The sequence below is a fragment of the Saccopteryx bilineata genome, chromosome 1 (genome assembly GCF_036850765.1).
Source record: "Saccopteryx bilineata isolate mSacBil1 chromosome 1, mSacBil1_pri_phased_curated, whole genome shotgun sequence".
In the NCBI taxonomy this organism is placed as follows: Eukaryota; Metazoa; Chordata; class Mammalia; order Chiroptera; family Emballonuridae; genus Saccopteryx; species Saccopteryx bilineata.
The window spans coordinates 331,683,843-331,705,980 of record NC_089490.1 but is presented as its reverse complement, the minus strand read 5'-3'; the positions used below and the strand labels follow the sequence as shown (position 1 = coordinate 331,705,980).

General features: G+C 37.9%; 1 protein-coding gene across 5 annotated transcripts in view; it reads right to left on the bottom strand.

Moving 5' to 3' along the window:
• GRM5 (glutamate metabotropic receptor 5) overlaps nucleotides 1-22,138 on the bottom strand; it is a 526,023-nt gene that overhangs the window by 97,304 nt on the left and 406,581 nt on the right. For all 5 annotated transcript variants that reach the window (XM_066248572.1, XM_066248563.1, XM_066248590.1 and 2 more), the window contains one exon: nucleotides 5,878-6,124. In XM_066248572.1, the coding sequence (XP_066104669.1) occupies nucleotides 5,878-6,124 (247 nt within the window). The remainder of the gene's footprint in view (nucleotides 1-5,877; nucleotides 6,125-22,138) is intronic.

The following is a 22,138-nucleotide window of genomic DNA, read 5'->3' as shown; positions in this document are numbered from 1 at the left end:
TAGTGAAACTGAAGCTTGGTGAGTTAAGTGAGTATGACCAGAATGCAGAACATGTAAGTGGCAGAGCCAAGACCTAACTCAGTCTTTAGGCTCTATTATGCCCCAGATCTACTCGATAAAGCTAAAAGATCAATTTTCTATTGTTTAAATATTGCATAAATCTGAGCTACTCTACCTTGTAAATATTCTATTACTACATCCATGCCTTCTTTGTTTTAAATAGGAGAAATGGTAAAAAAAAAAAAATGAAGGGATCTAGTGATCATAAAATAAACACAAAAACTCTTGACCTCCCTCACCTGCCACTTCTTTAACTGGCCATGAATGCAAATTGAGATGTCCTGAAATTTTTTTTAAATTAATTTTATATATTGTTCAAAATATCTAAAATATATTTTAACGAAAGGGAAAAAATGTTCTATTTTAGTATAAATAGAAACTAAAGGAATGCAAGGAACAGTTATAGAAATAACTTTCTGAGTGGTTATAACTTTCTGAAAATTAGAGCAGGCTTCCTCAGAAATAGTGACTTTCTGCTTACCCAAGGGGCTAAGCAAGACTGTTGTCAGAGGACTGAAAAAAATCATTTGGTGGAGAGAACTGTGGATAGGACTGGATTTATATGGCTCTTAAGTGCCTCTCAGTCTATAACTCTGATGCTAAGGTGATTTTTTTTTAAAGTTTAATTCTTAAATATGTGATGCATTTTCTGTTCAACATACTGGACACTCCAAACAGTGGTTCCTGCAACAAAGCAATTATACTGACCTATGCTTTTAGGGTTGTATAATCACAGATTAAAGAGAGACCTCAGGCTGGTTGGACCAAAAACTTTAATGGTAACAAATAACAAAAACTTTATATGTATATGGTAATATATATATTACCATTTTAAATATAATATAAAGACAATTAAAAAAATCTTAGGTAAATTATTCTTATTTGATGATTATGCTTAAGGTCTATATAGTGTTATTTTTGTTATTAATTGCCTATGTAAATGAGAATTCTTCTTTCTTTCTGAAACTCAGTTTTCTCCCAAGGAATTTAGGCAGTTGAAATAGCTCATCTCTATGGTCCTATGGACAGAGCCATATAATAAGAATCAGTGTGTAGTCCAGCTCAGTATCTGCAAATTTCTAGTGTTCTACCCTTGTTTACTATTCGTCACATCTGTTCTTGTTCTTCTGTTCCTTGTTTCTTATCTTTTTTTTTTTTAAAAAGAATTGAATTTATTGAGGTGACATTAGTTAATAAAATTATACAGGGCTCAGATGCACAAATCTAAAATAAATCATCTGTATATTGTACTGTGTGTTCACAACCCCAAGTCAAATCTCCATTTGATTCCATTTCCATGCATCCCCCCCACCCTCCTCCACCTTCAAACACCCCCTTTCCCTCTTGTAACCCCCACACTGTTGTCTGTGTCTATAAGTATTTTTCTCTTTCCTTAATCCTTCACCTTTTTTACCCGGCCCTCTATCCCCATCCCCTCTGACAGCTGTCAGTCAGTCCTCTGTATCTATGAGCCTGTTTCTATTTTGTTTGTTAGTTTATTTGTTAGTTTTACTTTGTTCATTAGATTCCACATATAAGTGGAATCACATGGTACTTGTCTTTCTCTGACTGACTTATTTTACTTAGCATAATAATCTGCTTTCTTTTGGAATCATTTTGGTTTTAGTATTCATCAATTGGCTTTTTAGATGTTCCTCTTTATATTGATTGATTGATTGATTGATTGATTTTAGAGAGACATAGAGAGCAGAGAAAGAGAGAGAGAAGCATTCATTTTTTTGTTCCACTTAGTTGTGCATTCATTGGTTTCTTCCTGTATATGCCCTGACTGGGGATCGAACCCGCAACCCTGGTATTTCAGGCCAATGCTCTGACTGAGCTAACTGGCCAGGGCTGTTCTTCTTGTATTAACATTTTAGCAGGTACATAAGGGATTACAATATGCATTTTTAATTTTAATTTTTTTTTAGCAAGAGGGGTCAGGTACAGACTGGGACAGACAATAGGAAGGGAGAGAGATGAAAAGCATCAATTTTTTGTTGTGGCACCTTAGTTGTTCATTTATTGCTTTCTCATATGTATCTTGACTGGGGGGCTCTAGATGAGCCACTGATCCCTTGCTCAAGCTAATGACCTTGGACTCAAGCCAGCGACCTTGGGCTTCAAGACAGTGACCATTGGGTCATGTTTATGATCCCCTGCTCAAGCCAGCCACCCTGTGCTCAAGCAGGGGCTCCTGAGGCTTTCAACCTGAGTCCTCTGCATCCCAGGCTGATGCTCTATCCACTGCACCATAACCTGGTCAGGCATAATATGCATTCTTAATTTATCGTATTTTCTACTCAAAGTTGATGTGTGCTTAATGTAAAATATAAGAACATTGCCCCTATATAATTCAAGTATTTTACATTCACATATTTTACATCCACTTATAAGCACACAATATAATGTTAAATAGTCATTGGTCTGACATTGACTCTCCATGTTTACTCTGTTCAATTACTGTCAGTCCCAGGCTGTGATAGGGCTCTGAAACCCTAGTTTTTAATTACTAACTCTCTAGACCAAAGGTCAGAAAATTTTTTCTATAAAAGGACAGACAGTAAATATTTTAGGCTATATGAGACTGTTTCCTTTGAAACTATTTAACATTGCTAGTGTCACAAGAAAGCAGTCACAAACAGTATATAAACAAATGAGTGCTAATGTGTTTCAATAAAAACCTTATTTACAAAGGCAGCAGTCTTGGTTTGGCCTGCAGAATATAGTTTGTTGACCTGTGATCTATCCCACTGATGGTACATAATAAAGGTCCATATTTCTTATCTATACTTCTGAAACCCTTAGAGCTCTCAAAACCACAGTTTTTCTTTTTTTAAACTCACTTGGCATCGTAACACAACCCAATTTGAATTCATCTAGTGAAAAAACTTGACCCACACTGTCATGAGGCTATTTATAGGCTATTTATCACGCTTCATGTGAATATTCATATGTTTGCTGCAAACATATTAATGTGTTGATTAAGAAGTGCTGCTGAACAGCATGCTGGGGTTATCAGAGGGCTGTATAACCTTTTATAAATTCAAGAATGTTGAATTCTGTAACACACTTTGGCACGAAGGTTTTTGTTAAAGAATTGTGAACTGATAGCAGTCTAATTAGATGTGAGGGTCAAAAACCATGGTTCTAGTTTACTCTCCGACAACGCATAAGTGCTTGTGCCTATGTGAGCTGCCATCTCGCGTGGCTTCCTCTGTTTAGGCTCTTTCTCTGGGACGCTGGCATTTTAAGGGAACACTTGGTCACCCCAGGCTCCTCTGGTTCACTGCACATTTTGGAAGCCCTTTGATCCAGCAAAGCCATAACGTTTAATCCACAGAAATAACAACATAATGCCTACAAACACATTTCTCAGAATATAATGGCTTTTTTATTGTGATCCTGGTTGATAAATTGGCAGGATGCTGTATACGGTTAGGAGTTCAAGCCCAGCAGACTGAATAAAAATCTTAACCATCATTTCTTAGACTCTGTTTGTGGGCAATTCATTTAACCTTTGTAAGCTTCAGTTCATAAGACTTTAGCTGGAAAAGAGAATAACGACATTACTTATAGGATTAAAACATAGAGGACTTAGCTTAGAGTTTGACTCAGAATACACACTCAATAAATGTTAGTTCTATTTATATTGTAAATACAACTGGAGAAGTTGGAAAAACAAAACGCTGCAAAACAACTGTTCCTGAGTCTGGCTTATGCCCTCAGAAGCCAATTCTGATCCTTTATTTATGTGTTAACATAATATCCAACCTTAGTAATGCTTGGAAAAAATCTCTAAACAATTGTGAATTCCCAGGAACTGTTTGTAAAACTTTATGTATATTGTCATTGAGAAACTATCTATAAATTTTATGTGAGTTTTAAAGAGGTTCATGTTCCAAAAAAAACAGGTTAAGAATGAATGTCGGAAATGTACCCCACTGCAGCATAGTTGGAGGATTATAAATGAGACAGTGATGTTCCGCCTGACTCATTAAAGGTTTCCCATTGGAATAGAGCTGAGCCATTTCTTTATTACCTGGTTTGTAGAACTGGCTTGGGTCTATGATATAAAAACTCTTTGACCTGGTGAAGCTATAATCATCAAAGCCTGTGAACAAGACCCAAGCTGATGTCGGTACCGTAGGGATGCATACAGGAATAATAAATCAATGTGTAGGCACCAGAGCACTGGCCTAGACCTAAGCCCAAAGACTGAGCTCATTGGTCCACCTGCCCCAAGAAGTGTTATAACAAAGGTCAAGTTTCTTTGATTCTGGGAAAATGCTTGTATCTCTCCCCCTCCCACCTTGCACCCCTTGCCCCCTGGATATACTGAGTAGCCAAAACTGCACATGAAAGGTCAGCTAATCTTAGCTAACAGCCTGCCTGGAAAAATAATTTTCCTGTCTTTATAACAGAGAAAACATCTGGCTTTCCTCTTGGTTGCTGTCACTGAGGAGTCTAGTTTGCATCAGAGACAATCTCCAGCTACTTCAGGAATATGGAAACAAGATAAACCAATGTGCTTGGTACAATGAGTAGGCACCTAGGTTGTGAGTCATGGAGGGACTCATGAAATCTTTTTTTTTTTTTTTTGGCCTGGTCAACTGCAAACATTGTGTAAGGTCAGCCTCTGCAAGCACAGCTGTCAAGTATAATGTGCTACTGGCAGAGTACTTGGGATGTTATAGCGGAAGACCAAAAAACACCAGTTGTTCTGGAGCAAGGCAGAGCGAAGACCCAGCCCTGCTATAACTCAGAATATCCTTCATGGATTGAAAGTTCACTGTGTAAAATCACTTATGAATTTGCAGTGCGGAATAGATGTGAATTCTGTTAAGTTCTAGGTACTTAGTGACTTTCCCTAGAGGCTGACCTATAATTATGAGGAAGTTCATACATTCAGGCTCCTCTCTGTAAGTAATGAAAGGTGAAATTTCAGAAAAGCAGTTTAGTACTCAAGAATGGAGAAAGTGCTCCAGTTGGAGGTTAATAATATAAAATATGATATAATTTACTGGAGGTATAGCAAACAATAAAGCAGCACTTCATGACTATTTCTGGATTACCATAATTTGAATTGTTCTTGTTTCAGAATAGTTCTATTACCCAAGAAGAAATCAGAATAAAGGGAATAACATGGCAAGCAGAATTTGCTTTTGATTATCTATGATAATGTGAGGCTCCTGTCTTTATGTGTTTAAGATCTCTCAAATGTAAGGATGATTCCAAGATGTTTTTGACATCAGCATCAATATTTTTCCCTGGCCACAGAAAATAGGGCTTTCCATCTATGTCTTTGCTCACTTTTTTTTTATACAGTGAGAGAAAAGAAGGCTGAGACAGACTCCTGCATGTGCCCTAACTGGAATCTACTCGGCAAGATGATGACTAGCGGACGATGTTCTGCCCATCTGGTATGTTGCTTCGTTACTCAGCAACTGAGCTCTCCTTAGCACCTGAGGTGGAGGCCATGGAGCCATCCTCAACACCTGGGGCCAACTCATTCCAATCGAGCCATGGCTGCATGGAGGGGAAGAAAGAGAGAGAAGAGAGAGGGGGATGGGTGGAGAAGCAGATGGGTGCTTCTCCTATGTACCCTGACCAGGAATCAAAACCAGGACAACCACATGCCTAGCCAATGCTCTACCACAGAGCCACCAGCTGGGGCTTTTACTCACTTTGTGATGTCAGAGCTAGTCAAACACGGCCAGTATTCCTAGATAAACACATAGGAGAGAAACAGGCACCACAGGATCAAGAGATGGTTGTTGTTTGGCTTTATGGTTTAGAAAAAAATTGTAACAATACCTTCCTGGAGAGTCTCCATTCTCATCAAATAAGATCATATCTCCGGAAACCCCAGTAAAATTTGTTTTCATCAGGGAGTCCAACAGTTTCCGTCCATCAATAGGCTTCATTGCATCACAGAGGCCTGCATAGCCAGGGCAGAGGGACATCTGCATGTTGTGGAGCCCATAGGCCATGGAATAGATTGCATTGATCACAAATCCCATTTTGGAATCCTGAACATGATGTGTTCTCAGAGTCAGAGAACCTGTTGAAAAACAAATAAGGAATTAACTTTGAGATTTAATTCTATTATAGTGATGTCTAGGATTCTGAATAATTCAAGAGTGCAGGAGAGCAATATTATAGTTAGAACCAGAGGCAATACTAAGACCCAGATGCCAACATCTTAAGCCTAATGACTGCCTTCTATTTCCAGGTTATTTTCCCCAAAACCCAAAAAGACCTGTATCCTCAACAATACCAAGATTCACTTACTCCATTAACAGATTCTGAGAATAGATGCAGGCTAGGACTGCATTTCTCTACCATGAAAATTATCTTAAGGATGGATTAATCTCTCGGGAACTCCGTTGTAGCAACATACCTCCATGATTTAGAAATTCTCAACAAATCTTCAGTGTCCAAACTATTAAATTCTCTTAGGCGAGCAAACTAAATCCTCCCTATCTTGACTCAATTAACCTATTTAAATTTATCACCCACCACTTCCAACCTTTAACCATATGCTCTCTATAAAATGAATTATTTGGAAATTATGAAATACAATATTTATTTTTTTAAAAAAGATTTTATTTATTCATTTTAGAGAGAAGGGGGGGGAGGAGCAAGAAGCACCAACTCTCATATGAGCCTTGACCAGGCAAGTCCAAGGTTTTGAACCAGTGACCTCAGCATTCCAGGTTGACGCTTTATCCACTGTGCCATCACAGGTCAGGTGAAATACAATATTTAAAATTCATTAATTAAGTCAATAAACACTTATTGGAGCCTGAGTATACATGAAGCTATGTGGCAGATGAGCTAGAGAAACTACAAATATGAATTGAATGTGGACTCTGCACTTAAGGAGAAATTTATTCAATAATAAAGAAAAATTATATAATTCAAGTGAAAGGTATAATGTGTTAAATCAATAGAGTTAAAATCTATAGAGGCCGAAAGAGGGAGAGAGGTCCATTCTAATAAAGGGCTTTCAGGAAAGTTGCATTGAAGCATTAACATGCTCAATGGGTCTGACTGCCTCCCTGTTTCCAGCTTCAGAAAAATACAAAAAAAAAAATCTCAATGGGTTATTGATTCAACAAATACAAAGTGAGTGCATGTTCCATCTGACTGCTCAGAACTTGTCGGGAGTAGAGGACATGATGTTGAATAAGATAGACATGATTCTTGCTATCATTTACTTAGTCTAGAGGGCAGATAAGCATCTGGTTTGACAAGTGCTGAAACAGGTCTGAATTGAGAAGGGCACTAGACCCAGAAGCTCACTGAAGCTGAGCATGAAGGTTGAGTATCAGCTGGATGAAAAGTAGGGGACGGGAGGAGAGTGTTCCAAGCATGTGTGAAGGTTCACAGATGAGATAGAGTGTGCTGTATTTGGGAAGTTTTTAAGAAGATTAAAATGGCCAGAACACGGGATGGGAGGTAGAGGAGAATGTAGAGAACTGAAGTAGTAGAGGAAGGTGGCACTGATTAAGCCACTTTAAGTTTGATGTACTTTATTATAAGAGCCTGGGGATCTTTTATAGTGTTTAAACCAGGCAATTATCAGATTTCTATTTTAGAAAGACCAATTGGGCTACAGTGAGGAGAAAGATTTAAAGGGCTATAGGAGTGGAAACAGGAATACCTATTAAGAGGCAATGCAACAATTCCAATGATAGTTGAAAATGATCTTGACTAGGGTAGAGGCAATCATAATGGAAAGGAATGTTTAGGAGTCAGGATCTACTACTATGCCCAGTGACTAAATAATGCAGAGGAATGAGACATATAGAAAGAGTTTGTTAATATGGTCAAAGAAACAGCTGAAATAATGACAATTTGTCATTTGGTGAAATATTTACTTTAAGTGGAATAAAAAGGATCTCTCCAAAGATAGCAAGATCTTTTTTTTTTTTTTAAAGTAAGAGGAGGGGAGACAAAGAGACACATTCCTAAGACAAAGTGCCACAACTGGTATCCACCCAGCAACCCCTGTCTGGGGCTGATGTTCCTATCAACTGAGCTATTTTTAGCACCTGAGGCTGATGTGCTCAAACCAACCAAGCTATCCTCAGCATCCAGAGCCATGCTCAAATCAATCAAGTCACTGGCTACAGGAAAGGAAAAGGGGGAGAAGGGGGAGAAGGGGGAGAGGGAGGGGAGAAGAAAAGAAAGGAAAAAAGGAAGGGGAGAGAAGCAGATGGTTGTTTCTCCTGTGTGCCCTGTCCAAGAATCGAACCTGGGATGTCCATACGTGGGGCCGATGCTTCACTGAGCATACTGATTAGGGTCTTAACTTGTCTCTTTTCTACCTTTGTCCATCCCTTTTCTGTTCAAGCTGACTTTCAGCAAAATAGCCAGAAAAATTCCATTAAAATATGTCAGATCATGATACTCTTCTGACAAAACTTACTAGTGGCTCCCTTATTACTGAATTATGTTGCAATGACCTTAAAAAGACAAACAGAAGTTTGGCTCATGGCGTTCTACCTTTACTTAACCTTCTGACTCCATTCCTGGTGCTCTACACTTAAATGATTCCTCTCTAGCCACAATGATCTTTTCCCTGGTCCTCAAACATGCCAGGTGTGTTTCTTCTCCAGGCCTTTGTACTGTACTTACTGCTCCTTCTACCTGGAATGCTCTGCCTCAGAGATCTGTGGAGCCTATTACCTTGCAAATTCAGGTCTTTATTCAATTATCGTCTCCTCTGTGAGACCTTCTTTGGATATCCTGCCTACATTGCACTTCCTCCCCACTCTTTCCACACTCTCCCCATCTCCTTTCCCAGTATTATTTTTCTCCTTACCACCATCCAAAGTACTATATATTTTATATATCTGTCTTGTTTATTGTCTGTCTCATCCACTGACTGAAATGCAAACTCTGTGAGGACAGGGATTTTCTTCTACTCTGTTCACTACTCAGTGCCTAGAACAGAACCTGGCATACAGTAGGTCCTCAGTAAATATTTGTTGAATGAATTAAAGAACTGTTCCCTCTAAATAAACTATCCCTTCTATTTTATTTTCTTCCCTGGCCCTCCTAACACTAATCCTACTATTTTTCAAAGGCTCCAAGAGCACTTTTTCATGAAGACTACCATGATTGCAAGTACTAAAATTAAACTTTACCTTCCAAACTCTCTTACTTTCTCTATACCTTTCTCAGGTACCCTGTGTACCATGCTAGCAATATCGGCACACTTAGGGGAAGGAGAATTTGAAACATCCAGTCCCAAGCCAGTCCATTTCCTGCCTTCGTCTGTTTAACTCCTTAAATAGAGTCAGAGTTACTCACCTGATGGTTCTATTTCCAGAAAACAGGCTGGAAATAGGTAATCTCTGAGGCCATCTTAGATGCTTGATCATGAGCCTAAACCACATACTGCAACTCAGCCTCCACACCTGCTAATCTGGATTCAGCCACAGGTATTTTAGTGTTTATTAAACAGGTGGTAGTTCGATTCTCATTCTTTTATTTTTCCTCTTATGAGCAGAATTAGGGGATCTAGGTTTCAATTCTTGCTTTATGCCTACCTAGCTCTGACTTGGACAAGTTACTTAAATTCTCTAAGATTAAATTGAGTCATCTGCTAAACGGCAACCTTTATTTTGCAAGAGTGATATGATAATTAAATGTTATAGGAAAGTCAGAAGTACCTCGCACAAAGCCAGGCACAAGGTAGATCCTTCATAATAGTTACTATATTGAAATGTAATCCTTAACAACCTTTAGTCACTATGTTTTGTGGTGAAGACTTTGGAGAATAAATGTAAGTCAAAGGCCTTGTCTGATGTGATGCTTGAAGGAGCTCCCAGGCCGTCACCCTTCAGCTTCTCTTTCTGATTGGCTTTATGCGGTGCCTACAGCAGACAGCAACTGGCACAAAGGCAAAATCTGAGCCTTATTCATTTGCAAATCAAATTACAGCGCTTTGGGCATGGCTGCTATACTATTTGTTGAATTGAGTGGATGCAAGAATGAAAATTTGCATTTGTTTGGCAGTTTTCAAAATAATTTTTGTGTATACTAGTGATCTGCATCAACACTGCATCCAATTTGAAGAGATAAAGAAATGGAGGTGAAGACATTTTATGTAGATTATCCAAGGTCACGCAGATAGCAAAACTCAGAAGTAGACAAGAATTTCTAGCAACAAGATTAGAGTCCTTTTTGCTATACAATGTAGCTTTTCACTGGAACTATGTGCTCCCTGAGCAATAGTCTATCATCTTTTTCAAATATTTTAATTGAGATAAGGTTAGGGACAAATAAACTGGTAACAGTAACACAATTGGGTTTTTTTTACAAAGTGCTATGTTTCTTTCCCCTTAAATAGTGCCCATTGGTGCTTCCCATGATCTGGGCCAAGGAATATACAGAAGGAGCTGACCAACAGCAAGAGCTTGAAAAGCAAAGAGCGCATATGTTTGTGTGCAATCTAATAAACGTTCGTTGTGATCGAGCAGCTAGTAACAACTGGTCTATCTGGGAAGTGCTAGGGTCTTGTAGAAGTTCCTGGTGACTGTTTTGCCTTGTAACTCAAAGATTCCAAATGATTGCAAATTAAAAACAAAACAAAACAAAAAAACTCACTAGAAGAAACTAATGGAAGTTTAGCTTTTGTAATTTAAGTTATTTTGATACATGTATTTTTAAAGAAAGATATTTTAAACTGCTTTAGCATTCAGGATGCAGCAGGGGTTCAATTCAGAGACATTCTATAATAGTTTGAATGCTGCCTATATCATTTCATCTACTTTCATGCTTTTCATTAGAAGAAGCAATTCATGACTGAGCTCTCACCTTCAGGGGGCTATAGAGCTCTGTTAAAATGTGTGCTAACAAAATAAATATTTTATAAAATGCTTCAATTTTATAAAACTCAATGAACTAGGAGTCATTTCCACTACAGATAAAGACACTAAGGAGATCAAGATGACTGATTAAATGTCTGGCAAGTTTAGCTTTTTTTTTGAATAGAGGGGACTACTATGCACATTTAAAAGCAAGAAATACAATAGACTCAACATTTGTAGATGAGAGGGAATTGTTGGTTAATTACAGAGTTCTTCTCCCTCTTATGCTTCAGGCATTGATCTGTCTAGCTCCACCCCCTTCCCAACTCCACCCACTTCTGAAGGGGTTGAAACTACAAGATGTTATCTTACTTTATGTTAGAGCGTGCATGACAATCCCAAAGAACAGCAAAACATAGAGGATAGGAATACAGATTCTGGAACCAGGCAGCGGGGTAGAATCATAGCTGTGCTACTTACTAGCTGTGTGACTTTGGCCAAGGTCATTAATGATTCTGTGCCTAGAGAAAATGGATTTAATAATAGTATCTCACTATTTTTGATTTTTAAAATATTTTGATTTTAACTAAGATGGTTTTATGTAAGGATTAAATTAATTTATAATTATAAAGCATTTGATAAAATACATTGATTTATGTTACTTGGTCCCGACTCAGCTTCTATTACTAATGATCTGGTTTGTTTCTCCACATTCAAAATATAAAGATCTGAATGCATGCTGAGAAAGAGAGGCATTAGCTAGCAAATGTGTCTAGTGTGATTTTTAAGGGGCTGTATAACATAAGGCTTTGGAGTGTTTTTCTCAGAGAAATATAATCAGATTAGATCCACCTCAGATAGTAGACTCCTTTGTTACTTTCTGATTGCATCTTTAACACAGACATGCTAGACTCTTTTACTGGCTGAGTAGTGTCCTCTTATATGGATATAGCATAATATGTTTTTACTAATTCCAGAATGTCTTATAATTTCTTGCTTAGGTGACTACAACAGCCTCCTCCCCACATATCTTACTGCCTCCAGTCTTGCCCTGGCTGAGTCTCTGTGTTTCCCAGTAGATATTTAGAGAGTAGTCTTTCTAAAGCATAACTGATTTTGTTAGTCCCCTACCAGGATCATTCAGTTGATAACCAAATTATTCTGTAAATACCTTTTCAATCAACAATTCAAATGCTGTAGAGATGTTTACCTGAAACATCTTTTTCTGCCTTAAGACTTTTTTATTCTGCTCTCGATTTACCTCTCTACTCTAATCTGTCATACTCTTGAGGGGCAAAGATTCTGTGTCATTCACAGTGGTAGCCCTTGTGCCTAGCACAGAACCTGATAAGTAATTTGTACTATTGAAATATACTAAATATGTGAATAAGGCCTGATGTTTCAAAGTTGTCATCAAACACCAGCTCTGGTCCTCAGACTGTCAAATTTGCTTGCTAAAGCAATTGTTTTTTTGTAAAGTGACACTAAATAAAACTAAATAACAATGCCAATTTGCAACAGGATCTACCAGGTGGACCGGACAGTACTACTAAGCAATCCTGTGTGCTCTTACCATCTAATAAAACTACCTGGGAAAAATTCTCGTCCAATCAAGATGGAGAAAGCATTCTTTGCCCTGTTTCTCCCGCTGAATGCTGCTAAAAACCCTGAAACATGAACAGTGACAGGTGGGCTGGGGCAGGAAACCAGAATTCCTAACACCACTGAAGCAAGCATGAGGTTCTTGACTCTCTTCCCTCGAGCAGCTCCCAGCCTGGACTCAAAGGCAGCCCCAACATGACCATGCACCAGTCCCCACTGCAGGCAGAAAGAGCACCGAAAAGACCTCTCCATTTCTGCTCTGAGGAGTGGAAAGGGCACCTGTGAGTCAGAACGAGTAGGAGGAATTTAATTTTGTCTTTTATTTGTTTGTTTTCCTAGGCAAGCCCCCAGGTATTTCTGCAGAGGGGGTGGCTGGGCAAGCACCTGTGACTCCTAGGGCGGGAACCCTTCTCGGTGACCAAAGGAACTGTGTTCCATGAGTACGGAGAAACTCCCCATTGCGTTTTTACTTTCTCTAGCCTCTCCCCACTTGGCTTCCTCGCCAATCTAGTTGAATAAACAGCTGTGAGACAGAGGTGGAAACTAAAGGCTCAGATATCTACTCAGAGAACCAGAAGGGGAATGAGAGGGGCTGGGACTTGGAGTGTCAGGGAGACTATAGAGAGGAAAGGAGCTCAAGAAAATGATTCCATACAACTGAATTTGAACTCCTAGGCTCCCCCTTGAGTTGTATAGTCCTGGATATGAGCCCAGTCAGCATATCAAAGTTTGGAAATGTGAACTACCAGGTACAACACTATCTAGGTCCAGGACTGGTCCCTCAATGAAGCACATGCACAGAAAACTCTGACAGCTCTGCAAAGGCTTTGACATCTGCCCTGACAGTGGAACCAGAGCCCACATAAGGTGGGTATGAACTGGAACCCTGAGGCTAACCAAGTTGATTTCCTGTATTTTTTTTTTAAATAAACACCCAACATAAGATCTCTTTTTATATGAAATGTCCAGAATCCTGACATGACACCTGGAGTAACTGTCTGTGATCGTTTGGGAGTGCTAGAAGAGTCCTACTGATCTTCTGTCTACATTTCCAAGCTCCCTTTGTCTCCTCTGGTTGACACAGTCTTTCTTTGTGATTTGTTTAACTGCTTGTCTGCATACTAGTCTGCCAGAAATTTCATGCTGGTGTGCAAGAGAGTTACCCATCCTGATGTTGTATAAAGATTACAGACCTGGTGATCTCAGCTGCATTTGCTTATGCTCAGGCTGATTTCTGTCTCAGCGGTCCTCAAAATAATTCTCCTATTTTCAATGGTCTTCAAGCATAAAATGGTTGAAAACCATTGCTTTAGATGTCTTAATAAAACTCAGCTATATTCATTTCCTTTGTTCTTGCTATTTAGACCCTAGAAAGAAATTCTGGCTCATTAGTTCATTTATTTGTTGGCACATTCAGAGATAGTAATTAAGTTATTGATTAAACAGACATTTATTGAGTCCTTACTGTATGTCAGACACTGCGCTGAATGAAGGTTATACAAACACAGGGGTATGGTATCTCTCCTCAGAAAACTTATCCGGCAAGGAAGGCAGGGGCTCAGTGACAGAAGTTCGCGGGGGTCCAAGGAGTTTCACCTTCTTAGGAAGATTTTAAAGTCCTGAGTGCCCATATTAACAGGGCTCATTTTATCCAATAAGCAATAGGAAAGAGAGGGCGTGTTAATGACTTGGCAACGAAAGAACCGGACTTCATTCAACAGTATTTACTTTGTTCAAGGATTACTTTTTAAGGGCTACTACTCTGGGCCAGGCCCAGAGGAGGCAGGACAGGAGGCTCTGTGCCAGCCGGGACCTGCCAGCTGCTCCAGGCTGATCCGTTCACAGCAGCCTGCGCCGCCCAGAAAAGCCAGCGAGCAGGGCCGTAGCTCCCTCCGTGTTGCTCTAAAACCGGATCCCTCATTTAGAACACTGAACTCGCAATCCCAATTTTACTATTGTTGAATCAAATCAGAAGACTCCAAAAGGATTAGCAGAAACCGAATCCTCCAATCTGTGATGACAATTTAATTTTACAGTGCTCAAAACATGTTCTTGAATTCGTCTGGGGAAGCGGAACGTTGAAGCTTGGTAGCTGTTACACAAAGGGAAACCAGGCTGTCTCAGCAAGCAGAATCCGAGAATGCCTGAGATACCGGGGCCTTGAGCGAGTATCCAGCCTAGCGGCTGCAGCAGGAAAACCCTTGGGCAGAATTCTTTGTACATGTTCAGCCTAAATGCTATTTTGTGGACATTTTACATAAGAATCCAGCTTTGTAGGCTCTCTTGGAAAACTCAGATGTCACAATACTGACTACACATTCTCACATGGCAAATGCTGACACGCTTCTATATATTTTGTACCTCTCTGGCCCCTATACTCATCTGGGCTTGGGCTCTCCTAATTTGATCCAATAAACTCATTTTATAGATGATGGAAATAAGGCCAAGAGAAGGAAAAGGATTTCCCTGAAGTCATGCCTTTGGCGGTAGCTGGCCAGATACTCCGTGTGTCCAAACTCTTGGATTGGTGCTATTTTCATATGGGAGGCAAAGGAAATCATGATTTAATATTGTTTTCAGCAAGTTAACTCATGACTGTAGAGTAAGCAACAGTTTATTATTATTATTTTATAAATTCCAGTTAATTTTTTGTGTTAGCCTTTATGGTATAGATACCAAGGTATGCTCAGACTGCCCTCACTATTTCCTCTCTACCTAACAAGAGGGGAAAAATACATAGAAAAGCAGGCTGTATGGGAAGGAATTCAAGTATTTTCTAGGAGGGAGATTATAAGTTTGGATGATTCTTTCGGATAACATACTGTAACAATGCAATGAAAAAGAATTGCAGTGAAACAAATTCCTCTGACTCTCATTTATTTTCTGAATCTACTCATTCCTCATGCATATGGCAAATGGATTCCAGTTATGCTCAGTGGATGACACCATCATTTGTTTCCTGCCATGACAGCAGGGCAGAGCATCCCCCAAGCCAGAATTAATCTTTTGCCATTATCTGTTCCCACAGAACTGTGTTTACCTCTCTTATAGCATGTAATGCTTCTTGCCATGCATTAGAATTAGCCATGTGATAATCTGTGCCCACCACAGACTAGACACATCCTGACGGCTAAAACTGTCTTGATTATACTGTATTTTCCCTCAGTGCCTAACACTGTGTCATAGAGTATGCAATTTATTCTTTTGTTTAACATGTATTAAGTACTTATTTTGTGCAAAAGCCTCTAAACACACTATGAGATTCAGAGATTAGTTCAGAATAGACAGTCAGCTATATGCAGACCAGGCCTGCATTGATCTTGCTTATTATTATATTTTCAGCACCCAGAATAGTAGTCAAGATTTTCAAGAATATATTGGTGGGTCATATGAATGATGGATGAATATGAATAAATTTGCTGTGTGGAATTAATATATAGGGAGGAAGCCAGACAGAGAAATTAAAGATATAATGAAGATGCAGGTAGCTTCTTGGGAGCATATGTTAAGATTAATAAAATAAAGGAGTAGTTATTAGATCTATGGCTTGGAGAGACCAGTGATGTCATGAAGGAAAGATTAGTTTAGGAAAGGGTTGAAGTAACTAATGACATTCCATAAACTATCCATACCCTTTCCTAACACTGTGTGTGCCTATAGTGCATCAGGAAGCATGGCAACATGGCACAGCCAGAGTTGTGCCCAGGCCCCTGTGGAGACACCAGTTTTGATTTTCTGCAGACTTCAATTTGTAACTGTGCCTGGTATACAGGCAGTTGACCTCTAACTGCCGATATTAAATGCAAATGATTGCAGTAGCTGCAGAAAGAAGACGTCTTCAGGGAGCTGCAGAAACTCAACAAGGATTGTACACTTTTATGTGCAGAACACCACATTTTAAATTTAAATTATTCACCATTAACCGCCGGTTGGCAGCCCTCTGATGGATGTTAATTCAGTTAGCGTATCTCTTTCATTCACATTACAGTATTTTGAGGAACTTCCATATGGTGTGTAAATGAAGGAAGAATTCCACAGGGATATGAAGGCTGGTGGTTATGATATTATTCAAAAGAGTATGTGGCAAAAAGCCATGGCACTGCTTTCTCCTTACACTCTGACCAAACTCCTCGACTAGACCTTTCCTACTTGGCTCTGTGCATCCATCCTCATTGCCATTATTCTTTTTCATTTTAACTGTGTTTCATAATATTTTCTAATGATGTGCCTTTCCCATTTTTATCTGTTGAGATTTCTATTATGGTTTAAATCACAGTTTAATTGCCACTTTACTGTGAAGTCTTGCTAGAGTTTTGCAGGGAGGATTAACTAATTTTTTTTTCAGGACTTCCTTATTTGGAAAACAATAAGGAAATAATACCTGCTTGCAGAGTTGTGAGAATTGAGACAATGCATATAGAAGTCATGACTCCACAATAGGTACTAAATAACTAGTACCTTATGTGGTTGCTATTATAATATACCTAGTACAATTTATATGCAAGAGATCACTAGATTAGTCTAATATAGTCATAGAATTACCTGTCCCCACCTGTGAAAATTTGAGAATTATTGGTTTTTTACTTACATAATGTTCTAAAGTTTATGCTTCTGAAAATAAGGAATGCTAAAAATTTAAGTTCCATTAAGACTTCTAATTAAAATAACAAGCATGCTAAATGAAAACCTCATCTCATATAATAAGCACTATAATTGAAATGAAGTAGAAAATTGAAAAAATGAATTACATTGCAGTATATAAATTTTCTGTGAAGAATTCAACCACAAAATATAGAGTTCACAAATTTTGGAAGATTAATTATCACTTGGAAGATTAATTATCACATGTAATACAAGAGATTTAATTAGGGTAGAAATATTTGTGTAAAATGTTATACATTGGATCACTATTATTAAAGTTTTTATGAAGCTCTGTCTTTTGAGTATTGTAGTTACTGTAACAATAGAACTAGCTTTTTTATTATAGATATTACTTTAAAATAACAATAATGCTACTTTCAACCATGATAATAGTTATTTTACAAAAATAGCCACTTTTTAAAATAAATCACTTTATTTTGAAGTGTCTTAAAGTTTGCCATTAGAGGATAAGAGATGGGAAAAGAAAGTATCCCATAGATGCTAGATACTGGCTGCTTTACATTCATTGCCTCATTCAATCCTCATGGCAAACATCTGAACTAAGCATTATATTCTGCCTTTGTTATGATGAGAAAATTTGGGCTCAGAGAGTTAAAATAAAATGCCAATGACATACAAAGCCAAAACATGGTAAAATAGCATTTCCATCTTAGTTCAACTGGCTCTATAGACTGACCTTTCTGTGTTTGTATCTCCCTAACTTTTATAAATATAAGAAGGTCACTTTTGCAAATGCCATTTTCTGTCACTTGAAACAGAGAATAATCATCCCTATTTACTTCTGAGGGTAGCATTTAAGGAGCAAATGAGAGCTATGTAAAAGATTTTAATTATCATAATAGCAATAGGTAATATTTATTGAGAAATTACTATAATTTTTCTAATTTAGCCCATTATAAAAGCTCTACCACTAGCCTCATTTTTTTATACAAGGTAACTGAGGTTCATATATGTTGGACAACTTTTCTAAGGATGAACAGATTAAGAACACATCAAACAGATTGTAACACATTGCTAGTATCTGGACTGAACACTTTTCAGACACTCCAGCATTATATTAACAGAGAATTTTGGAGGCATGTAATATATGAAACCATTCTTTGGAACATTAACTTCCCTACCCCCTATTCTCAGTCCCAACTTAACCCCAATCATCTGAGCATCTGACAGCTATAACACAACCAAGGTCTTTTCTAGTGGATTGGTATTTAATACCTGTATTAAAGTCAAAACCAGTAATATGGAAACTAAACTAAATCCCCTTGAGACTACTCAGTGAGAGACTGATTTTATTGACATCGTTCGGCCAAATTCCAAATTGAGTTCAATGGTGGCTCAATGTTATCAGCTGGATAACTAATTATTTGAGTTCCAATTCAACTATTAATTTTTATAAAAGGTATTGGTTTGGTTCTGTCCAATGTTGCATGTGTTGGGTCTGCATTTGCAGAAGGCAGCAAAATGCAATACAAAGAAGGTAATTTTAGAGGCTTGGATTCAAATTTCAGCTCTTTATTTGTCAGGTATAATCTACTTGCTAGTAAATCTCATAGAGCCTTAATTTGTTCATCTGTAAAATAATAACTATAATAATTTCTGAGGATAAAGAGAGAGAAAGTGAATTAGAAAGCAAATTAATGATTATTTTATTATTAATATTATTTTATAATCTATAGATTTTAGGACAAGTTATATCAGTTCTTCAAAGAAATCTGTGGATTGGTTCATCTGGCCTGACATATATCTAGAGTAAAGCAATTCAGAACTGAAACATATTGTCCTTTTAAAAGAATTCACACTTCTTGTGTCTAATTATTGCTAGAGGTCAAGGTGGGACCCTCCCTTAGTTTTATTAATTGTGGCTTTATCTGTAGATGTTTCTGCTCTGTATCTGAAATACTTCTCTTCCCTCTGTAATCTCAGCATTGATCCGTTTTTAAGAAATCACACTGGAAAGCAACAGTTTAAAAAAAATGATTCATAAAGACATTTCAATTGTATACAATATCTTATCTAAAAATATTTTCTAAAATATTACCAAGTTTAAAAAGAAGTAATAGAGATAAGCAACTGCTTAAATACACAGTTCACCTTACCATTGTGAATATGTGTTGATTTTATTATATAACCTGGACTTCGAACCCTTTGATTCCTGGGTTCACCCACTTAGCACAGGCTCAGAGCTGCATGCTGGGTGTGGGGGTAGGTACAGAGGGGAGGAGACACCTGCTCTCTTAATAAACATATAATATACATTCTACTCCAGCCAGAGTTTTCAGTTAGTGTTCATTAAACACCTAGTGAATTCAATCATCTATACATTGTCTAATGGCCCGTGTGTGTGCACCATTGGGTTAGCTTGTTTGAGTTATACAGCCTGAGGTTTGAGCTTGCTTTGCCACTTATTAGCTGTGAAATCTTGAGCAAGTTATTTAACCTCACTAAGTGTATTTTCCTTTATTTTTAAATAAAAAGACACTAATAGCTATCTCATAAGATTGATGGGAGCATACAATGAGCTAGTGCTGGGAAAGTGTGGGTAAGAATAGAGAAGACTAGCAAGCAAGAAACTGCTTATTAATGTTCATTATGATAACGATGATGGTAATGAGACCACTTATATCATTCCCAATTACTGAATTAAGCTGTAGTAATCTTCATTATTTGGCTTCATAGAATCCAAATCCTTCCCTTAATTTTGATGAGCTCCTCATTGCACCTAAATTCTAGAAAGCTGTAGAATCCTTTACACTGGGCTCTTCGAAGTAGCCTTGTCTTCCTGCGTTCTCCATGCCTTGATTGCCAGGTAATGAGAATAAAACCCAGGCTCAGTAAATTGGAAGCACCTTCCCAGGAATCTGGAGAAAGTGATGTAAAGCAAAAGGATGGCCGATATTCATTTACAGTAAAGAGAGTAGTGGAGTACAAACATGGTTCCACTCTGGCCAAACTCCTAAAACTGAACCTCTTGTTTCACAGCCCCAGGGAGCTGGTTCAAGTTTCCAGCTACCAGTAGATTATGGGAGGCCTCCATATTCTTCCAAATAACAGTATTTATTTTTATTTGTATTTCTTTTTTTTTTTTTAACATAAAAGAGCCAAGCTAAAATTGATTTCCAGTGATTACAACTAAATCCTCTAACATGAGTCAAATTGTTTTTTGGAAAAGAAATCTGCTGGATATCTACTTACTAATTATTTGAGTTTCAATTCAACTATTAATTTTTGTAATAATTACTGATTTGGCTCCATCCAATATTTCATGGGTTGTATGGGTACCTTCATTCTGACAGAGGGAAATCATTTAATTTTACATTAAAGTGGAACCATGGACTAAAACATTTCCTGAGATCAATTATTTGACAAAAGGAATGCAGACATGTTCAATTCACTGCTGCTGATTTCCCTCATCTGGGACAGCAGATGCCTTGCACCTCGGAGGCTGATATCACAAAAGAGAGCTCTCTTCAACGTGACTCTGAACCACCAGTTAATTCTTAGAAAAGAATCACCAGATACATTTTCTTCTCTCTTATCATCCGCTGAGCATATTACCTCAGTACATAAAAGGAAACCCTAGTCCATGCCTGCTTTTTTACCATCTCCAAGAGAAACTAAGAAATATGGGAGGAAAGAAAAATGACAACAGAGAATCTGGCATAAGAAATTGAAATTGTCAGGCATCCAGGGAACCCATACTAAGGAAAACTTGCCATGTGCTTCTGAGAGTGAGTTCAAACACAGTTTTATTTTCCAAACCTTATACATGATGTCCAGCAACAGCTACTTACCCATGATACAAAAAAAATCCCCTTTAGAAACAATTATCTATATGTCAGATAAAGTGTTTTAGAACCATAAAACACCCTAAACTACTATTTTAATATTTTGCTAGAATTTCCCAGATGTAACAAATGCCAATTCAAACAGAATATGGAAAACATTTCAACCTGAAACAGTCAAAGAAGCAAGAGTGTACGCATAATTTGTCAATGCACTAACCTGGAGAGGTTTGTAACTTTCATTTATTTGAGTTACATTTTCAGACAATGTAATTTTTGGATGAATTCTTTTTTTGAATCGCATTCTTTTATTTATTGTTGAAGTGTTGGGATTCTTATCGCTATGAAATTGCTAGAGAAAGAATATTGTACAGGAGAAAAATACAAATAATGATATAATGAAATTTTTTTTGGTTCTGTTTTTATTGATTTAAATTTATTGTGTTTACATAGATTCAAGTGTCCCACCAAATACAATTTATAATTTATTGAATTTTAATAAATGCCAGAGACAATATGCTCTGGTCTGAGTGGTGTCCTCTCAAAATTATGTTAAAGCCCTAAGTGCAAGTGCGATGATATTTGGGAGGGTATCTTTGGAAGAGTGAGGCTTTTGGGGGATATTTGGGATGGGGTCTGTGAAATCACGAGGGTGGGGGCCTCATGATGGAATCAGGGTCCTTATAAAAAGAGACACCAAAGAGGCTTGCTCTCTCTCTGCCATGCAAGAAAGCAGCCAAGAAGAGGTTCTCAACAGAACCTAACCATTCTGGCACCCTGATCTTGGGCTTCCCACCTCCAGAACTGTGAGAAAATAAATTCCTGTTATTTAAACATTCCAATCTATAGCATTTGTTACGGCAGCTGGAGCTAAGAGACTGAGTTAAGTGCTTCACAGGTACTATTCTATGTTCTCTTTATAAGATCTCTGCCAGGTAAGCATTTAATATCATCCCAAAATTACATTTGAAAAAAATAAGAAAAGAGAGTTTAAGCAACTTGTCCAGTGTCACAGACATTAAGTGGTAGAAACAGGATATAAATCTAGCGTGTCAAATGCCAAAGCTTGCACTTAAACCCCAATACTGTGATGCCTCTGAGCTGTATAACTTATTATTTATGTCAATCTACCACTCATGAATCAGTTCAACCACAATTGTAATATTTATTAATATACACGAGTTTACCTTATATTTCTTTATGGAA